The following is a 16,858-nucleotide window of genomic DNA, read 5'->3' as shown; positions in this document are numbered from 1 at the left end:
CCCGTCAAGTTTAGGCGAGATGGGCTTAAAGTGGTTCGAGAGGTTGACGGAAGGGAGCATACAAAGGTGGCACCAGTTGGCCGAGGCGTTTGTTACACGCTTCAAAACCAACACAAAGACACCAAAGGAAGTCGATCATTTGCTAAGTGTCAAGATGGAACCGAGCGACACACTGAAGGTATACAACTCAAGGTACTGGGAAACCTTCAACGAGATCTTGGACTGCCCGGTCAACCTTGCAATCACGCAATACAAGCGTGGTCTCCCAGTCGGACATAGACTGCGGGACTCGCTTACCATGCACCAGCCGACCTCCATGGGCCAGCTCATGCAGCGCATCAACGAGCACATCCGAGTAGAGGATGACGCGTCAGCTTCTACCTTGAAGGCCACTCCGGTAGCAACAGACAAGAAGACAGCAGGCAAAGTGCACGCAGTTGGGCAAGAGTCCAGCCGCCCAAGTGACCGAGCAGAGGAATCGGACCGTGGCACGAACCGTAAAAACCGGGGTAGAGGACGTCGGAATGACCGGGATGACTACCCCCGAGATGATGTAACGGATGCAAACAGAAGGATGAAGGCAAGGACTGGCATAACCACGGTCTTCAAGATTCCAATCTATCGCATACTTAGTGAAATCCACGACGAGGAGTATGTCCGGTTTCCTGCTAAGTTGGGCGATGGACAAAAGGGCTATAATCTGCGGTATCGTTGCACGTTCCACCGGGAGAGAGGCCACCAGACTGAGGATTGTTTGCCTTTGCGGCAACACTTGGAAGAGCTGGTTGCGGCCGGGCATCTAGACCTTTACATTGATGGCGGCGTGAAGCTGAATCAGGCTCCGGTTGATCCCAGGAGACAGGATGACCGAGACGCACCACCACAGGGAGTTATTAATGTCATCCACGGCATCGTGGAACCGGAGCGTGTTTGCGAACTCCGGGGCATGATAAAAAAGGCAGAACATATGAGGGAAGTTTTATCGGTGCAGCTTGCCATCAAAAGGGGGAAGACAGAAGAAAAAGATGTGATCAGTTTCACCTCAAGGGATCTAGAGCGTATCCAGACGCCGCATAACGATGCCCTAGTAGTAACACTACGCATCAAGGACTTTGATGTTAAGCGGATCTTGATCGATCAGGGAAGCTCGGTCGAGATCATGTATTATGATGCGTTCAAGCAGCTGAAACTCCGGGAGACAGACTTGGCTCCGGCAACTTCGCCACTGGTTGGATTCAACTCGCAACCAGAGTGGCCTTTGGGAAAGATTATCCTGCCGGTCAAAGCGGGATCCGTGGTCAAACAAGTTGAGTTTTGGGTGCTACAAGTGCCTTCTATGTACAACCTTATCCTTGGAAGGGGATGGCTACACGCCATGCAAGCTGTAGCATCGACTTACCACCAGGTGATGAGATTCCCCTCGGCTATGGGGGCAATCGAGGAGATTTGGGGCGATCAGGTCATGTCCAAGCAGTGCTTCGCGGCGGTCAACGGAAGCCGGGCTACCAAGGGATTCGTTCAAATGATTGAAGGACCGGAGGACCAGGGTGTCTTGGATGATGTGGGCACCAAGGCCGAAGATAAAGCTGTTGAAGAATTGGTTGAGATGCGGATTGATACAGAGCAGCCAGACAAGTTCTTCTTGCTCGGTTCAAGTCTCACGGCCATAGAGAGGACCGAGATGATTGAGTTTTTGATGGCGAATATCGAAGTCTTCGCATGGTCGCCTTACGACATGCCTGGCCTTGACCCAAGTTTTGTCTGCCATCACCTCAATGTCTTCTCTGGAGCAAAGCCAGTCATCCAGCGAACAAGGAGATCGGCGCTGCATCACGCCGAGGTAGTTGCAGAGAAGGTAAAGAACCTGCTTGAGGCACGAGCAATTCAGGAAGTGCACTATCCTCGGTGGATTTCCAACACAGTAGTTGTGCCTAAGAAGAATGGAAAGTGGCGAGTTTGTGTCGACTATAAGACAGTCAACCGAGCTTGTCCCAAAGACAGCTTCCCTTTGCTGCGCATTGACCAGCTAGTGGACTTGACGGCTGGACACAATAGGCTCAGTTTCTTGGATGCGTACCGCGGCTATCACCAGATCGCCATGCATGGGCCTGACCGAGAGATCACCTCTTTCACGACTCCAAGGGGACTCTTCTGCTACCGAGTCATGCCTTTTGGTTTGAAGAACGCCGGGGCAACCTTTCAGAGGATGGTGACCAAAATGTTTGCTCCTTTGCTTGGCTGGACAATGGAGGCTTACATCGATGATATGGTGGTAAAGAGCCAACATGAGGCAAACCATTTGTCCGACTTAGCCGAGATGTTTGCCATTCTGAAGAAACACAAGCTGCGCTTGAATGCGTTAAAGTGCGCCTTTGGCGTGAATCCGAAAAGTTTTTGGGGTTCCTAGTCACGAACCGAGGCATCGAAGCAGACCCTACTCAGATCAGAGCCGTGCAGGAGTTGAAACAGCCCAGCTCGGCTAAGGACGTGCAGCATCTGGCCGGGATGGCCGCCACGCTTAATCGGTTTATAAGCCGGTCATCAGATCGCTGCCGTCCTTTTTTTCAAGCATTGAAGTCAAAGTTCTCGTAGGACGCAGAGTGTGACCGAGCTTTGGCCAAGCTCAAAGAATATCTGTCTACACCGCCACTATTGGTTACACCAAAGCCGGGAGAGGAACTCTACCTTTATCTTGCCGTCTCCCAGCATGCTGTCAGTGCGGTGTTAGTTCGCGCTGAAGGAATCAAGCACTTCCCAATTTTTTATGTCAGCAAGACCTTGCTGCCAGCTGAGACGAGATATTTGCCGCTGGAAAAGCTTGCGTTGCCATTGATGATGGCTTCGAGGAAGTTGGTGCATTATTTTCACGCCCATACCATTGTCGTACTAACCGAGTTTCCCCTCAAGGCCTTGTTTGAATGGGCGGACTTTTCAGGCCGAATTCTTAAGTGGGCGGTCGAGTTGGGACAATTTGATATGAAGTTCCAGCCGCGCACCGCTATCAAAGCCCAGACCTTGGCAGATTTCGTCGCCGAGTTCTCACCTAGCACTCATCCGGTTTGCCCGATCGATATTACCGTGGCAGATGATGAGATGCACGCACGACCGTCCGAGATACAACTAGTTGGTGGAAGTAGCGACGCGGCGTTTGCGCGCACGGGTGAAGCACCCTCAGTTTGCACGGTTATACCACCCGGTGATGCGATGACGGAGTTGTGTATTACCAACCCATCCACTCTGTCCGGTCCCGCATCACCAAGGGGGGAAGAAGTTGAACCACACCACTCAGAACCTGATGATTCGCCCACGGACTTAAGCATTACAGAACAACTCGCTGAGTCCGGTGCTGAATCACCAAGGGGCACTGAATTGGAACCGATCAACCCAGAACTTGAAACCGCACAGCCGAGCAGTAGTGATCTCATTGCCCTTCATAATTCTCTGGACCCATCCGACTGCTGGAAGCTTTTTGTGGGGGAAATGTGGAAGCTTTTTGTTGATGGAGCGTCCAACCGTCATGGTGCCGGCCTAGGTATCGTTCTTATCTCCCCGGATGGCCTAACCATTGAACATTCTATCACGCCTGGCTTCCCAGCATCTAACAACGAGGTTGAGTACGAAGCACTTCTCGCCGGGCTCAAGAGCGCAATTCAAATGAAGGCTGCCGAGCTCTTGGTGTACAGTGACTCCCAGCTTGTGGTTAACCAAGTCTCTGGGATTTACGAAGCAAATGACGACAGGATGGTGAAGTACCAAGCTCTGGTCAGGGAACATATCAAACAGTTTGAGGCAATCAGAGTCCAACAGATTGGCTGGGAAGAAAACAGCCGAGCTGATGAACTGGCCGGCCTCGCTTCCATGGTAGATAGTAGGTCTCCAAACCCCCTGTTGATTGACTTTCTTCCGCGGCCAAGCATTGAAGACGCCGGGCAGACTGATGTACTCTGCGCCGCGCTAGGTCCTTCCTGGATGGACCCCTTGATCTTGTTCCTCAAAGACCGGACTCTTCCAACTGACAAGAAAGAAGCACACAAAATCCGGGTGAAGTCAGCGCGGTTTTGGCTCTCCCCATCTGACGCGTTGTATAAGAAGTCCTTCAATGGACCTTATCTAAAGTGCGTGCACCCAAATAGTGTGGAGGCCTTCTCGTACGAAATTCACGAAGGCATTTGTGGCAGCCACATAGGGGGCAGGTCCTTGGCCTACTGAGCTATTTTGCAGGGATACTGGTGGCCGTGCATGCAGGCCGACGCACAAAAGTACATCCGCAACTGCGAAAAATGCCAGAAATTCGCCCATCAGATCTATCAGCCTGCTAGGGAACTTCTTCCCCTCACCAGTCCTTGGCCTTTCGCCATGTGGGGGCTAGATATAGTGGGGCCATTGCCAACAGCACCGGGCAACCGGAAATTCTTTATTGCGGCCACAGATTACTTCACGAAATGGGTTGAAGCTGAGCCCTTAGCAACCATCAAAGAGAAAGACGTGAAGTGGTTTGTCTGGCAGAACGTGGTCACACGGTTTGGCGTCCCCAAAATTTTGATCTCTGACAACGGCACCCAGTTTGACGGTCGCCTATTCAGAGGATTTTGTGAAGATTTGAAGATAGAATTCTACAACTCCACCCCGGCTTACCCGCAGTCCAATGGTCAAGCCGAGGCATCAAACAAGACTATACTGGATGGGTTGAAGAAACGGCTGGAAAAGGCAAAGGGAAAATGGGCTGAGGAATTACCCAGCGTCCTTTGGGCATACCGAACAACCCCGCGACGTTCTACCGGGGAAACTCCATATGCTTTGGCTTATGGCATGGAGGCGGTCATACCCCTGGAAGTTGGAATGCCCACCCTAAGAAGCGAGAGTTTCGAGCTCGAATTGAATGCCGAAGCTATTGCCTTGGAATTGGACCTCGTGGAAGAGCGTCGGGAAAAGTCCCTCGTCCATGTGGCCGCCTACCAACAAGAGCTCTCCAAGAAATACAACAAGACGGTGCACCCCAGACCATTCAAGGTTGGTGATTGGGTTTTAAGAAAGATTATGGGCAACACCCTGGTGCCAGGAGAAGGCAAACTAGGGGCAAATTAGGAAGGACCCTACAAGATCACCGGTCTGGCGGGTAAGGGGGCTTACCACTTGGAGGATTTAGAGGGAAGAGCAATACCCCGGCCATGGAATGCGGCCAACTTGAAACTGTATTATTTTTAAGCTTTTGCTTTCTTTTCTTGTGCAAAGAAATTTTTTGGCTTGCACCACAGCATGTAATTTTTTTTGTCAATTTATAGAAGAAATTTTGCTTTAGCACTTGGACTTTCATTTAATGTTAAGGACCGAGATGATGTACTCCGGTCGGAAGAGTTGGTGTTTTGTCCAATTTCGGATTCCCAGCCGAGATGACGTACTCCGGTTGGAAGAGTTAGTGTTTTGTCCAACTTCGGGATTCCCAACCGAGATGACGTGCTCCGGTTGGAAGAGTTGGTGTTTTGTCCAACTTCGGGATTCCCAACCGAGATGACGTGCTCCGGTTGGAAGAGTTGGTGTTTTGTCCAACTTCGGATTCCCAACCGAGATGACGTGCTCCGGTTGGAAGAGTTGGTGTTTTGTCCAACTTCGGATTCCCAACCGAGATGACGTGCTCCGGTTGGAAGAGTTGGTGTTTTGTCCAACTTCGGATTCCCAACCGAGATAACGTACTCCGGTTGGAAGAGTTGGTGTTTTGTCCAACTTTGTTATTACTAACCGGGATGGTCATTTCGGTTTATGGATTTATTTTGTTCTGCTTAAGTACTTCAACCGAGTTATGAATTCCGGTCGACGAGGTGTTTTGTTCAAACAATGACTTATACCGAGATGCTTTGCTGAAAATGGCATTGATGGCAACCGCGCAAACACTTGGCAAAGTTTGGCTTTTTCATTGATAAGAAAATCAATACAAAAGGTGGTGACATAGCCCGGTTACATCAAAAGCGTTGAAAGCAAAAATACAAAAAGGAAAAAAAAACTAAACTAAGGGGGAGAGATTGGTGAACTCGTCCTCGCCAGCATCAAGGTTGATGGTTGGACTTACATCTTGGGCACCGGGCTCATCATTGCCGGGCGGCTCTTGCACCTCGGCCTCCTCTGCCTCAGAATCTGTCTCACCGTCTCCCTCTTCAAGTCCTTCCTCGGCCTCAGCTTGCAAAGCGCTGAAGACGTCGTTTGCATAAGCCACGAGGTAGACCGGTAGTGAAGCTGGAGGAGGGTTGGCAAATACGTCGGTGTCAGAGCCCTGGCCGAGGTGTTCGCAGGCGGACTTCCAGCCGGCCTTGAAGTAGATGTCTTGTGTTGCAAAGACTTGCTTCTTGTAGCTCTGCTCGGCCTCGTTAAAATCGGCGTTGTTGGCAGCCTGGGAAGCTTTCTTCTTCGACTTTTTCAGGGTGTCCACCTCGGTCTGGAGCTCATCCCGTTTTTTCTCGGCCACATCCAGCCGACCGAGCAGTCTGTTATTGTCGGCGTTGGCCATTTCAAGGGAAGACTTAGCCCGGTCGAGCTCGGCTTGAAGGCTCTCGACCTGGCTGGCTGTGTCGTTGGCCTTTTGCCGAAGTCTATGGATGCGCTCCAAAACCAGGTGTTGTTTTTGAATGGCCTGCAAAAAGCAAAGTTGATTAGAAGAGGAACCGGGCAAACACTTGTGAAATTTTCAGAGGAACATCGACTTACCCTGGCCATGGACTTCACTGAGGATTTTACCAGCCGGGTGTCAGGGACGTGATCGCTGCCGACCACGTCGCTCGGTAGAAGAAAAGCTTTGGAGAGATCGAAGGCGAACAAATGTTCTTTGTCGGCCTTGATCGAAGCCGTCGCCGGGATATCTTGTCCCCGGTGCTTCAGCTGTGGACGCCAGGCTGGCACGGGGACAGGAGTTTCAGATGGGTGTTCGGTTGTCAGCTCGGCGACGAGCTCGGCAGAGGGATCTGCCCACGGTCTTTTTCCAGCTCGGCGTGTTTCTCTTGCAGACTGTCTAGCGGTTGGAGAAGCTAGGGCTACCACGGCGGCACTTGATTGACCACCAGCCGGGGAGCGGGTGACAACGCTCGGTATCTCAGCCGAGGTTGCAGTTAGAAGGTTTTTGATGCGGCTTCTTTTAGCCATTTCCTGTTCTTCTGTCAAACGGATCAAGGGGACGTCTAGAAGGGTAGGATCTGGAGGTGGCGAAGGAGCTCGGAGGAAGTCAGTTACTCTACTCCGGCGCGGAGCAGAATACCTGTAGGTCGGGGTGTAGCCGAGTAAATCGTTGCAATCTCGGTGGGAATACCGAAGCACGGTCCGAATAGCCTCAACGTTGGGAAATTGATAGTTGGCTTGTAAGGCTTGGATTGCTGCAAAAGAAACAGGAAAACTGGTTAGTTACAGTGTAAAGAGTTAGGATGACCGAGCAAGTTTGAGTGGCTTACATGAAGAACCGAAGTCCTTGTTTATAAACCAGCCCGGCACCTCGGCTGTTTCGTAATTGCTCAACACCCAGAAAAAATCGTCGTCGTGAAGATCTTTATCCGGGGTGCCGGTTACAATTTTTTCCTTGCCCGGTCTTATCTTCAAGTAATAAGCTAAACCATCCCCGGTGTGGCCCATTGTGTATTGCCTCAATATCTCGGCTAGACCCAAGTTGGTGCCTAGCCGATTGTTCAATTCGTGAACGCCGTTGATTATTCTATAGGTATTGGTGGACACTTGTGTGGGTGCCAGCCCGATACGGCGGAGGAACTCGGTTATAAGTGGGTTGAGCGGGAAACGGAGGCCCCCTTCGACAATTGAGAGCACGGTGAAGGGGCATTGGTCTAGTCTGCCCCAGGGTGTTGTCTCCTCTTCAGCCAGTTCGAGATGGACGTCGGCCGGGATGCCGTACTCCTCTCTGAAAGCAGCTAGCGCGGCCGGAGTATCCACTAGGAAGCGAAATTTCCCCATTTGTGGCCGGACTGTGGTAGCTCGGCTGAGGTGCTTGGCACAATGGCAATTGTTAATCGCTCGGTCTTGAGAACCTGAGGAATAGACAGTGGTCCCCTTGGACTCTGCAGGAAAAGGAGGGTAAGTGTAAGTGTGAGCGCGGTCGCGCGGAAGGAGCTAGTCTGTAGCTCGGTCGTTAAGGATTCCAAACCACCTCGGTCTCCTAAGCTAACTAAAGAGTTCGGTCGCCCAGGCAGGCCAGATATTAGCCCGGTTGAGCGACCATTTCCTTTTGTTATCTCGGTTTTTGCCGGGGTTGAGACAAACACGTTATTTGCTCGGTCAGAATGGTTTTTTGGATCAAAAGAAGACCAGGAGCCCGGTTCGCCCCAGTTCTTCAGTGTTCTTCATGGAGATGAAGAACACCAAGAACAGTGGGAGGTTTGGAACGGATTCTATGGCCTATGCCCTAAGAACTACGTTTTTGTGCCCTAATGTGTGTAATATGAAAGAAAATAGCAACTCAAGAGGGATTGAAGATCTTACCTGTGAAGGGCTGGAGCTGTTCTCCCAAGCACGAAGAATGGCAGTCGAGTATGAGAGGAAATGGCTTGAGCTCTGAATCATCAGGTAGAGAAGAAGCAGTAGGAAGAAATGGCATAAGGGGGGTCTTGTATATGTAAGCACGAGAGGCCGCCCAAATTCAAATTCTGGCAAAAACGGCAGGTTGGCTGCTCGATGACCAATGACAGCCCACCACGTGTCCCCATTTATGGAACGTCAGGACTGAAGCGACGGGTTGAAGAGTCGAAGAGCCAACCGAGCTACTTCTGAAGAAGAGGACGTCAGCCGTGGTGTACAACCGGTCAAGTTTGTAGACAGTTATGTTAACTAGCCCGGTCGCCCTTCTCGCCTTGGAGACCAGAGGAATGTTATCTCGTTCGAAGTAAGTAATCCCAGTCACGCTTTCGCGGACGGAATTAAGGGGCAATTGAGAGGGTGATTTATGATCTGGAGTTAGGCCGTGGTAATGGCCGAGCAGGTTGAGAGCCCAAACGATGCATGGGGCCGAGATGATTGACTATCCGCCAAGAGATGGGCTGCCAGAACTTGGGCCGGGCAGAACTTGGGCCGAGTGTGTGTCGCCCCAGACCGTAAAGAAGCTGCTCGGTTGGACCGAGCTGCTCAACCAGGCGATGGCCGAAGCAAGACAAGCGGAGTGACCGGCGCCCGGAAAGGCGTGGTCAGCCGAGGTAACTGCTTGTCTGGCAGAAAGGCCGACCACAGGAGGTGCCTCGGGCTAGGCTTTGCCGAGATGTCGCCTAGCCCGGTCCTTCTTGGACTTAGCCAGTGAAGTGCTTGGGTATGAAGCACGGCACGGCACGGCAACGGATAGAGCAGCTCGGCTGCCGAGCTCCAGCTGTGAAGGCAGGCAGTTGAGATTAGGTGATGTTCAGCAAGGTTTATGCTGACAGATGGGATAGCGGAGCCACGTGTCAGGAGATGACTGGGAGTAGATTTGGGGCACAGAGGGTATATAAGCATGTCTACGCCCCCCATACGCGAGAGATACACACTTTGTAAGGATTTTCTTACACTAAAACACCCCCCCTCTCTCTCTCTCTATCCTAAGGTGTGTGCTAACTTGATCGTTGGAGGGTTTTTCCGGCCACACACCGCCGGGTAGCTCACCGTTATTTGCTCGCAGGTGATCGGACAGAAACGGAGCTCGGAAGAAAGGAGTACGGACTTGCCGGAATATTTGCTCCCCGTACAGTAGGCAATTAAAAAAATGGGGTATCATAATTTGTTGATATGTTAATTAAAAATAACATTTTTTAATTTTGCATATGCTCCTGCTATATTGGTATTCTGACTATCAATTTGCCCATATCATTAATGTTGTATTTAAATACAGATTTGAGACGTGATTTGTTAAGGAAAAGGAGAAAAAAGAAGAGTGAAGTTAATTTTTTTTTTTTTTGTTGCCAATTTTTCTTTTCTTTTCTTTTACAAATCTCTTTTTAGATATTAAATCCATACACAATTTAAAGAGAAATGGCTGAAAAAGTATCACGACTCAAACTCGTCCCATATGTTTAGCATCATAACTGGGCAGTAATCTTAAGATTACCGAAAGTCTCTGAAACAGATTAGTAAAATAAGAGACTAACGGAAGCAAATATCAAAATACAAGGTCCATAAAACTGTGCGGACTTATATAGGTTTGCTTAGCAACAAGGGAACAACTCAGATTCGCCTTATATGGGCTTACTTAGCACTCACTAATTAAGAATGATTAAAACTAATTAATCTTACTTATTTTTAATCAATTTATTCTAGTTATTTGATTCCGAATCGAATTCAAATTAAACTTATCATAATATTTCAAAAATCCTAAATTACATGTTGACCTAGTCAAGTTCATGTTTTAAGGCCCTCAAATCCCATATCGAAACAGAATTATAGACAAACATTCCTACTATAAATAGATATAAACACAAATAACATATAAATTGTATAATTAACAAATAATCTCATTCTTAAAACTTAATTAGCATTCTTATTCATGGATTATGGACTAATTACTGATTAGGATTGTCATAGAAAGTTTTGAAGATAGTTGCTATTTTAATTTGACATTACACTGGGGGAAAATTCTTAATCAAGGCAATGTAATCTCTCAAAGATACAAACAACAAGCCATGAGGATTACAAGAATACAGACCAAGGGTGTTTTACAAGCATATATGCAATTACAAAAACAATCAAGACCAAAAAATTTTAAAAAAATAAAATAAAATAAAATAAAAATTTGGGGGGGGGGGGGAGAACTATGACTTGTTTCCGACAAAATTACATATATTGATAGAAATTGCAATTGCACTTGTTATGATAGCCAGGACTAGCATTATCGCTGCCACGATCTTGTCCTTTGTTCCCGATATACCATGAACATCTCTGCCAAAAATAAATAAAAATTAAAAAAAAAAAAAAAAAAAACTGGTTAGAAGGCATGTAATAAAATTAAAAAAAAAATTTAAATAAAGTTAGGAAATAAATAAAAAAATTTCTTCAAAAGACACCCTATGCATGAATCAGAGATACCTCGCTGGAGATCACGTGTTAGAACACATTCCCAGACAAGCTCTCGACACGTGTGTGACTGTGTCCCATTGAATTTCTTCTTTTTTTTTAAAAAAAAAAAACGGAAGTAGCATACTTATATCAATGTATTTAATGAGAATAAATATTTGATATAGAATAAGTATTTTTTAAAAAATTTGCATGTGCATATTATGACATGTGTCGTACTTCTTAACCCGAGCACGTGCATTTGTGCATGTTGAGAGAAAGAGAATACCTCAGAGCGATTGCACCGGGGAAGATGAAGGCAAGGCACACTGCAGAAGTCGATCCCATGAACTGAAAAAAATACCAGATGTTGGGGATGGCAATCGCCGCAAGATAAGAGAAGATTAGGATAGTGAAAGTGATGCAAAGAAATCTTTTTGTGTCGGCCGCCAAAGGAGGCTTCTTAGGGAAGATTAATTCGTCAAGGTTGGCCCTCAAAGAGAAGTTCAATAGAGGAAAAACCAGCATAAGGTGGAGGGCATAGCTTAATCGAACCATGTCATTGAGCAATGAACCGACTGATGAATCAGAATTTTGATCAAAATTTACAAGTATGTCGGACATGACTGAGTCTCCAAATAGAAGATATCCAAAGATACCGATAGAAGAGTAGATGACGGCGCAAACTAGGAGGGAGATTCTGACTGCTGTGGCCATGTCAGAAGGCTTTTCGAGCTCGGTTCCAATCGGATGAACTGCACACATTCAATCAATGGCAAATTTCAAGACATTTTTGGATGATATAGCTTACTATATTGGTGTTCTATTCAATTATGCCTCTTAATTTGAACATAGCTAAGATGATGAAAAAATTCTTATCCAATTTCAGAGAAGTTTCATTTTCAATCACATGAATTTTTACTTTTCAACTTATCATGAAAAATACAGATGCCATTCAATGCTAATGATGCCATGGAAATAACATAATCATTAATGTTTAGCAAATGGAAGATATTCATTTGGAAATTGGATATTTTCTATGTTTCTTCTTTTTTAAATCTTTTTTTTTCCCTTGATTTTATTTTTAAAAGCGTCTAAAAGTCCATTAAAAAGTTATTAATTTGTACTAGTATCTTACCTCTTGTGTCAATTTAATGGATGTAGTTTTATTTTTATCATTTTCTTTTTTAATTTTTCAATTATGTTAATTTAATCTAATTCATAATATCTATTAAAAAGTTAGATAAAAATCAAATTGAATACCAAACAACACGGATTACAAATGCAATTTATTCAAAAAAATAAATTTTAATTGAACAAATATATATAGTAAGACCGGAAAAAAAGAAAAAAAAAGAGAGAAATTAAAGTTGCCCAACCAAACAAGGTATTTGATCTTAGAGTGACATCAGCATGGTCATAGCCCAATGGTCACTATGATTGTTCTCCCCAAGGTCTTGTTTTTATAAAAAGCAACCAAAAAAATAAATTATATGGAAAATTCTAATGTACACACCTTAAAATAAGATATATCACCCTTAATTATGTTATTTTTTTAGTTATAACTAATTTTTTTATTTAATTATGACTTTATTTTAATTATAATTCATGAGATCTTTAATTATACTTCATGTTTGTAAATTTCTATTTTTTTAGTTGACTCAGAAAATATAAAGTTATATCATTTTTTTCTTTAATTATAAAATATATATGGTGCACACCCTTTGCGGGGGTGTACTATAGTATTTCTCTCATATTATATACACACTAATTATTCACCCTTTTTTTTACATATATAATTTAAAAAGTCATTCTGAAATATATTAATTTTTTTCTACTCATAAGAAAATTAAAAAATCACTAAAAACATTCCAATCCAAATGATGCCTAAATTGCATCATCAATTCCAGTTTTTTAAAGATTAAACTTCCAAGGAAAATGCAAGGAATTTTCTTTCAATCATGAAAAAATATAGAGCATGAAACAAAACAAACACCATTAACCTCAACAAACATCAAAATTGAAAATTTCTCTTACTTACCATTAAAATGAAATGTGAAAGCGGTGACGATAACCGGGACAGCAGTGAAGAGGTTGAAGAAGGAAGCTTGGTCATCCAATTGAGGCATCAGTCTAGGACTTTTTGCTTTCCCTTCTAACAATGCAGAGATTGCCATAACAGAACATATGCCAACAAAAACCACAGCCAGTAGAACCGACACCGCTGAACTGAACCTCAGCGATTCTGGAAATTACAAGCCAAAACAGCAAACAATCAGCACACAAATGGAAAACAAAATAGAGGTTTTTCAATTCTGCAAATATGTGCATTTGGGATAGTCGACAACAAACCTAGACGACGAATCAACACCAGAGGAAGCATAACGAAGATCAACATGAAGAAGAGTGCGAAAGCACGAGTGTTCCACCATTGAATGCCGAACCATTCTTGTAAAATGCCCAAGTGCACTGGTCCTTGAAGATGGGTTCCAGACAGGACATCCCCTGAGAAAAACAGAACAAAGTATGAGGCTAAAAACAGAAAAGAAAAGATAATTAAGGAACATTTGTATCGTTGGATTAGAAAAAATATGAGAATAATATAAATAATTGGAGTTCGATTTATGTTTGACAAGTTAAAAAATAGTTTGAGATCGATTTGCTTTATAAATAAATTAAACTTAAATGCATTTGTTAATTTTCTAAATTCGACTCGGACAATCTACTGTCGTTTCTAAACCGGCAGCTATTTGTTAAAAAAAAAAAAAAAAATTGGTTTGCCACTAAAAATAAATAAACAAAAATGATTATTTTTATTTTTTTTCTTAGAAAATTCAAGATACAAATATTAGGTAAAATCATCCAGACCCATACGTATCTTACTGCATAAAAATTCAACTGCCTCAAGGGGTTGAATTTAATTTTTTTTGCCTTTTTTGCAATTTGTGTACCACTCTTTTTCATTTAAAATTTTGAGCAATAATATTGATACTCCACCTTCAATCTAGCAAGTTTTTCTTTTTTTTCTTTCTTTTTGAAGCCTGTACAAGTAACTGTAAAAAGCTAAAAATTAAAGTGTGAATATAATTATTATAAGGAGAATTTCATTATACACACCCTATACTATATGCATTCTTAGTTATATTATTTTTTTCTTTAGTTATGATCAATTTTCATCTTTAGTTATGACATTATTTTGAAATATTTGATTATGACTTTTTTTTTAGTTATGATTTAGAAAATATGAAATTATGTCATTTTCTTCTATAATTATAAAGTACATATATGTTTTTGCTTGGTTAGAGTTTTCCAAAAATACCTTTTAGAAATTTCTATTTTTTTATTTTTCGTGTTTTTTTTTTTTTGCTTTTACTAAATTTTTTTAATATTTTAAGCAATTTTTTTACTTTTTAGACATACCTAATATAAATATACCTAAAAAGTAAAAAATTTGTGAAAAAAATCTTTTAAAAATTCACTAAATACCAAAAATATTATTTAAAAAAATTACGAGAATTCAGTACATTTTTTTATATTTTTATGTGTTTATTAATTTTTTAAAATATTTTTTCACAATTTTTTTATTTTTTCGATACATCTAAGTAAGATGCATCTAAAAAAATTTTAAAAAAATGTTCAAAATTTTAAAAATATTCATTAAAAACAAAAAAATATAAAAATAAAAAAACCCAATTTTCAAAAAACTTAATCTAAAAAACTCAAATCAACCCAAATCAATTTTTTTAACCTAAATTAAAATAGTTAAAAAAATTAAAAAATTAAAAACCAACTTACTTTCCAAACGGAGGTTGTATTGTACTCACCGTATAATCTTTCCCTTACTATAAGTACATCATTTTTACTTTTAACAAGTTCATCACAAAAAGGACTGGAGGTCTCTCCAGGTAGGGTGCTATTGGATTCCCATGGGACCATCACGAAGGTCACATCGATAATCCGAACAAATTAATATATAGAATTCGTTGAGTACTTTATTTATGTGAAAAATTAATTGATTGGATATAGATAGTTACTTGATCAGATCACATTTGTATCAATAATTTATTTTTAAAATTATATTTACCACTCACAAAAATGTGATCTGATCAAGTATCTATCGATATTCGATCAATGTGATTTTTTACAAGAATGAAATACTCGACAAACTCTATATATTAACGGTCTAGATCATTGATATGTACTCTGTGGTGGGCCTACGAAGGCCCAACAGTTCTATTCAATTTGATTTAAACCGAAGAGAAGCTTCTCCTTAAAAAAAAAAAAAAAATAAATAAATAAAAAAAGGGTTAGGTATCTGCTGTGTTAGTTGATATAATTCTTATTATATTTATAATTTATAATTACGCTCTTAGAGCATCCCCACCAAAGCCCCTAAACCCTCTCTTTACCTATTTTAAGGGATAAATAGCTCTCTATCCACTTGCCTCAGATCTCCTAAATGATCTCTTAAATTAGTTTTTGTTACAGTGACTCCCTATTGTAGCTCTCTTATATTTTTTTTTCTTTTTTTTTTTTGTTTAGGGACTGCGGTACGTATTTATGATTTTTATTTTTTTTAAATTTATAATTAAAAATTATATTTTAATAAAGTAAAGAAAAAATAGAGAATTTGCTAATAGAATAGAGAAAGAATAGGGAGTCTATTGAGGGAAGTAAATGAAAAAGTAATTTTTAAGATAAGGAATAAATTTTTTAATAATATTTTAAGATAAAATTTAGGTAAATTGGTGCGGATGCTCTTACCGATTGAATAATAAAAGAGGGGAAAAAAGAAAGAGAAAGAAAGAAAGGTTTAATTAATCTACTGGCCTTTTTGTTTCATTTCCATCCATTGAACAGAACAACTGTAAATTAGTTTTTTTAACCTAAAAAAGGGAAACAATTTTAGACCATTGGTTGGAGCTCATCAAATCAAACCACGCCACCTCTTCTGTTTTTTTTTGCTCATCAAACTTGAAAGTTAATGAATTAGCATAAACTCGTAATGTTTTACTAATTAAAAGCCATGATAAAAGCTTACCGATGATAATCTGATAAATGATCAAGCAACCAAGGTTGGTGATCAAGACACAAATCTGAACCGCAACAGATCCAAACCGTCCAAACGACTCATACATCAACCCAGCGTACGTACTCGACTCACCGAAATTCGTGAACCTCATCATGAACTCCACCGACACATCCACCAGGATCGCCACCATCGCGATCGATACCAACGCCGGAATCACACCTAACACCTTGATCGTTGCCGGAATTGACATGATTCCCGCGCCGACTATGGTCGTCGACACGTTGAACACCGCTCCCACCACCGACGCTGGCCTCTCCGGCGGCGGCGACTTCAGCTTCGGGAGGAGAGGAACGACTGCTCCGCCGCCGTCATTCGGTGTCGCTGACTTCATTCCGGCGATCGCTTGATTTCTGGAGATCGTTATTTACGACTCTCTTTGTCTATTTTTTCTTCTTTCAGAATTATCCCACACAGCTATTTATATATAGTACTTCCTCCATCACATTTTATTTGTGCGCTATATAAAATTTAACTTATTAAAGAGTCATACAATTATGAAATACAATTATTATATTTAATTCGAATTTTAAAATGTTTTTTTTTTCATCATTATCATTCTTTTTAAATTTTAAAATATGTTTATAATTATTTATAAGGGACAATTTTAAAATTTTAACAAAATTTAATAAAAAATAAACAAATATTTTAAGATGGACTAAAATAAATTTAAAAAATTAGACAAATAATGTTTTGAGATGGACTAAAATATTTTGGAGTATATATTCTGTTATTTAGGGGTGTTTTGGGAGTATACTTTTGGCTTCATTTTTT

At 42.3% G+C, this 16,858-nt stretch overlaps 1 protein-coding gene across 1 annotated transcript; it reads right to left on the bottom strand.

The window, feature by feature from the left end:
- Nucleotides 1–10,518: 10,518 nt before the first annotated feature.
- On the bottom strand, nt 10,519–16,562 carry LOC114317438 (amino acid transporter AVT6C). The gene is made up of 5 exons (XM_028264134.2): nt 16,037–16,562; nt 13,348–13,500; nt 13,037–13,240; nt 11,285–11,750; nt 10,519–10,881 (listed from the first exon to the last, which is right to left on the bottom strand). Exons 1-5 carry the CDS (start codon nt 16,416–16,418, stop codon nt 10,755–10,757), a joined length of 1,332 nt encoding a protein of 443 aa, XP_028119935.2. The 5' UTR covers nt 16,419–16,562; the 3' UTR covers nt 10,519–10,754.
- Between the last annotated feature and the right edge of the window lie 296 nt (nt 16,563–16,858).

This window comes from Camellia sinensis, chromosome 1 (assembly GCF_055761805.1).
Source record: "Camellia sinensis isolate YWXY chromosome 1, ASM5576180v1, whole genome shotgun sequence".
Lineage (NCBI taxonomy): Eukaryota > Viridiplantae > Streptophyta > Magnoliopsida > Ericales > Theaceae > Camellia > Camellia sinensis.
Note: the sequence above shows the minus strand (reverse complement) of the source record. Positions and strands in the feature narration are given on the sequence as shown.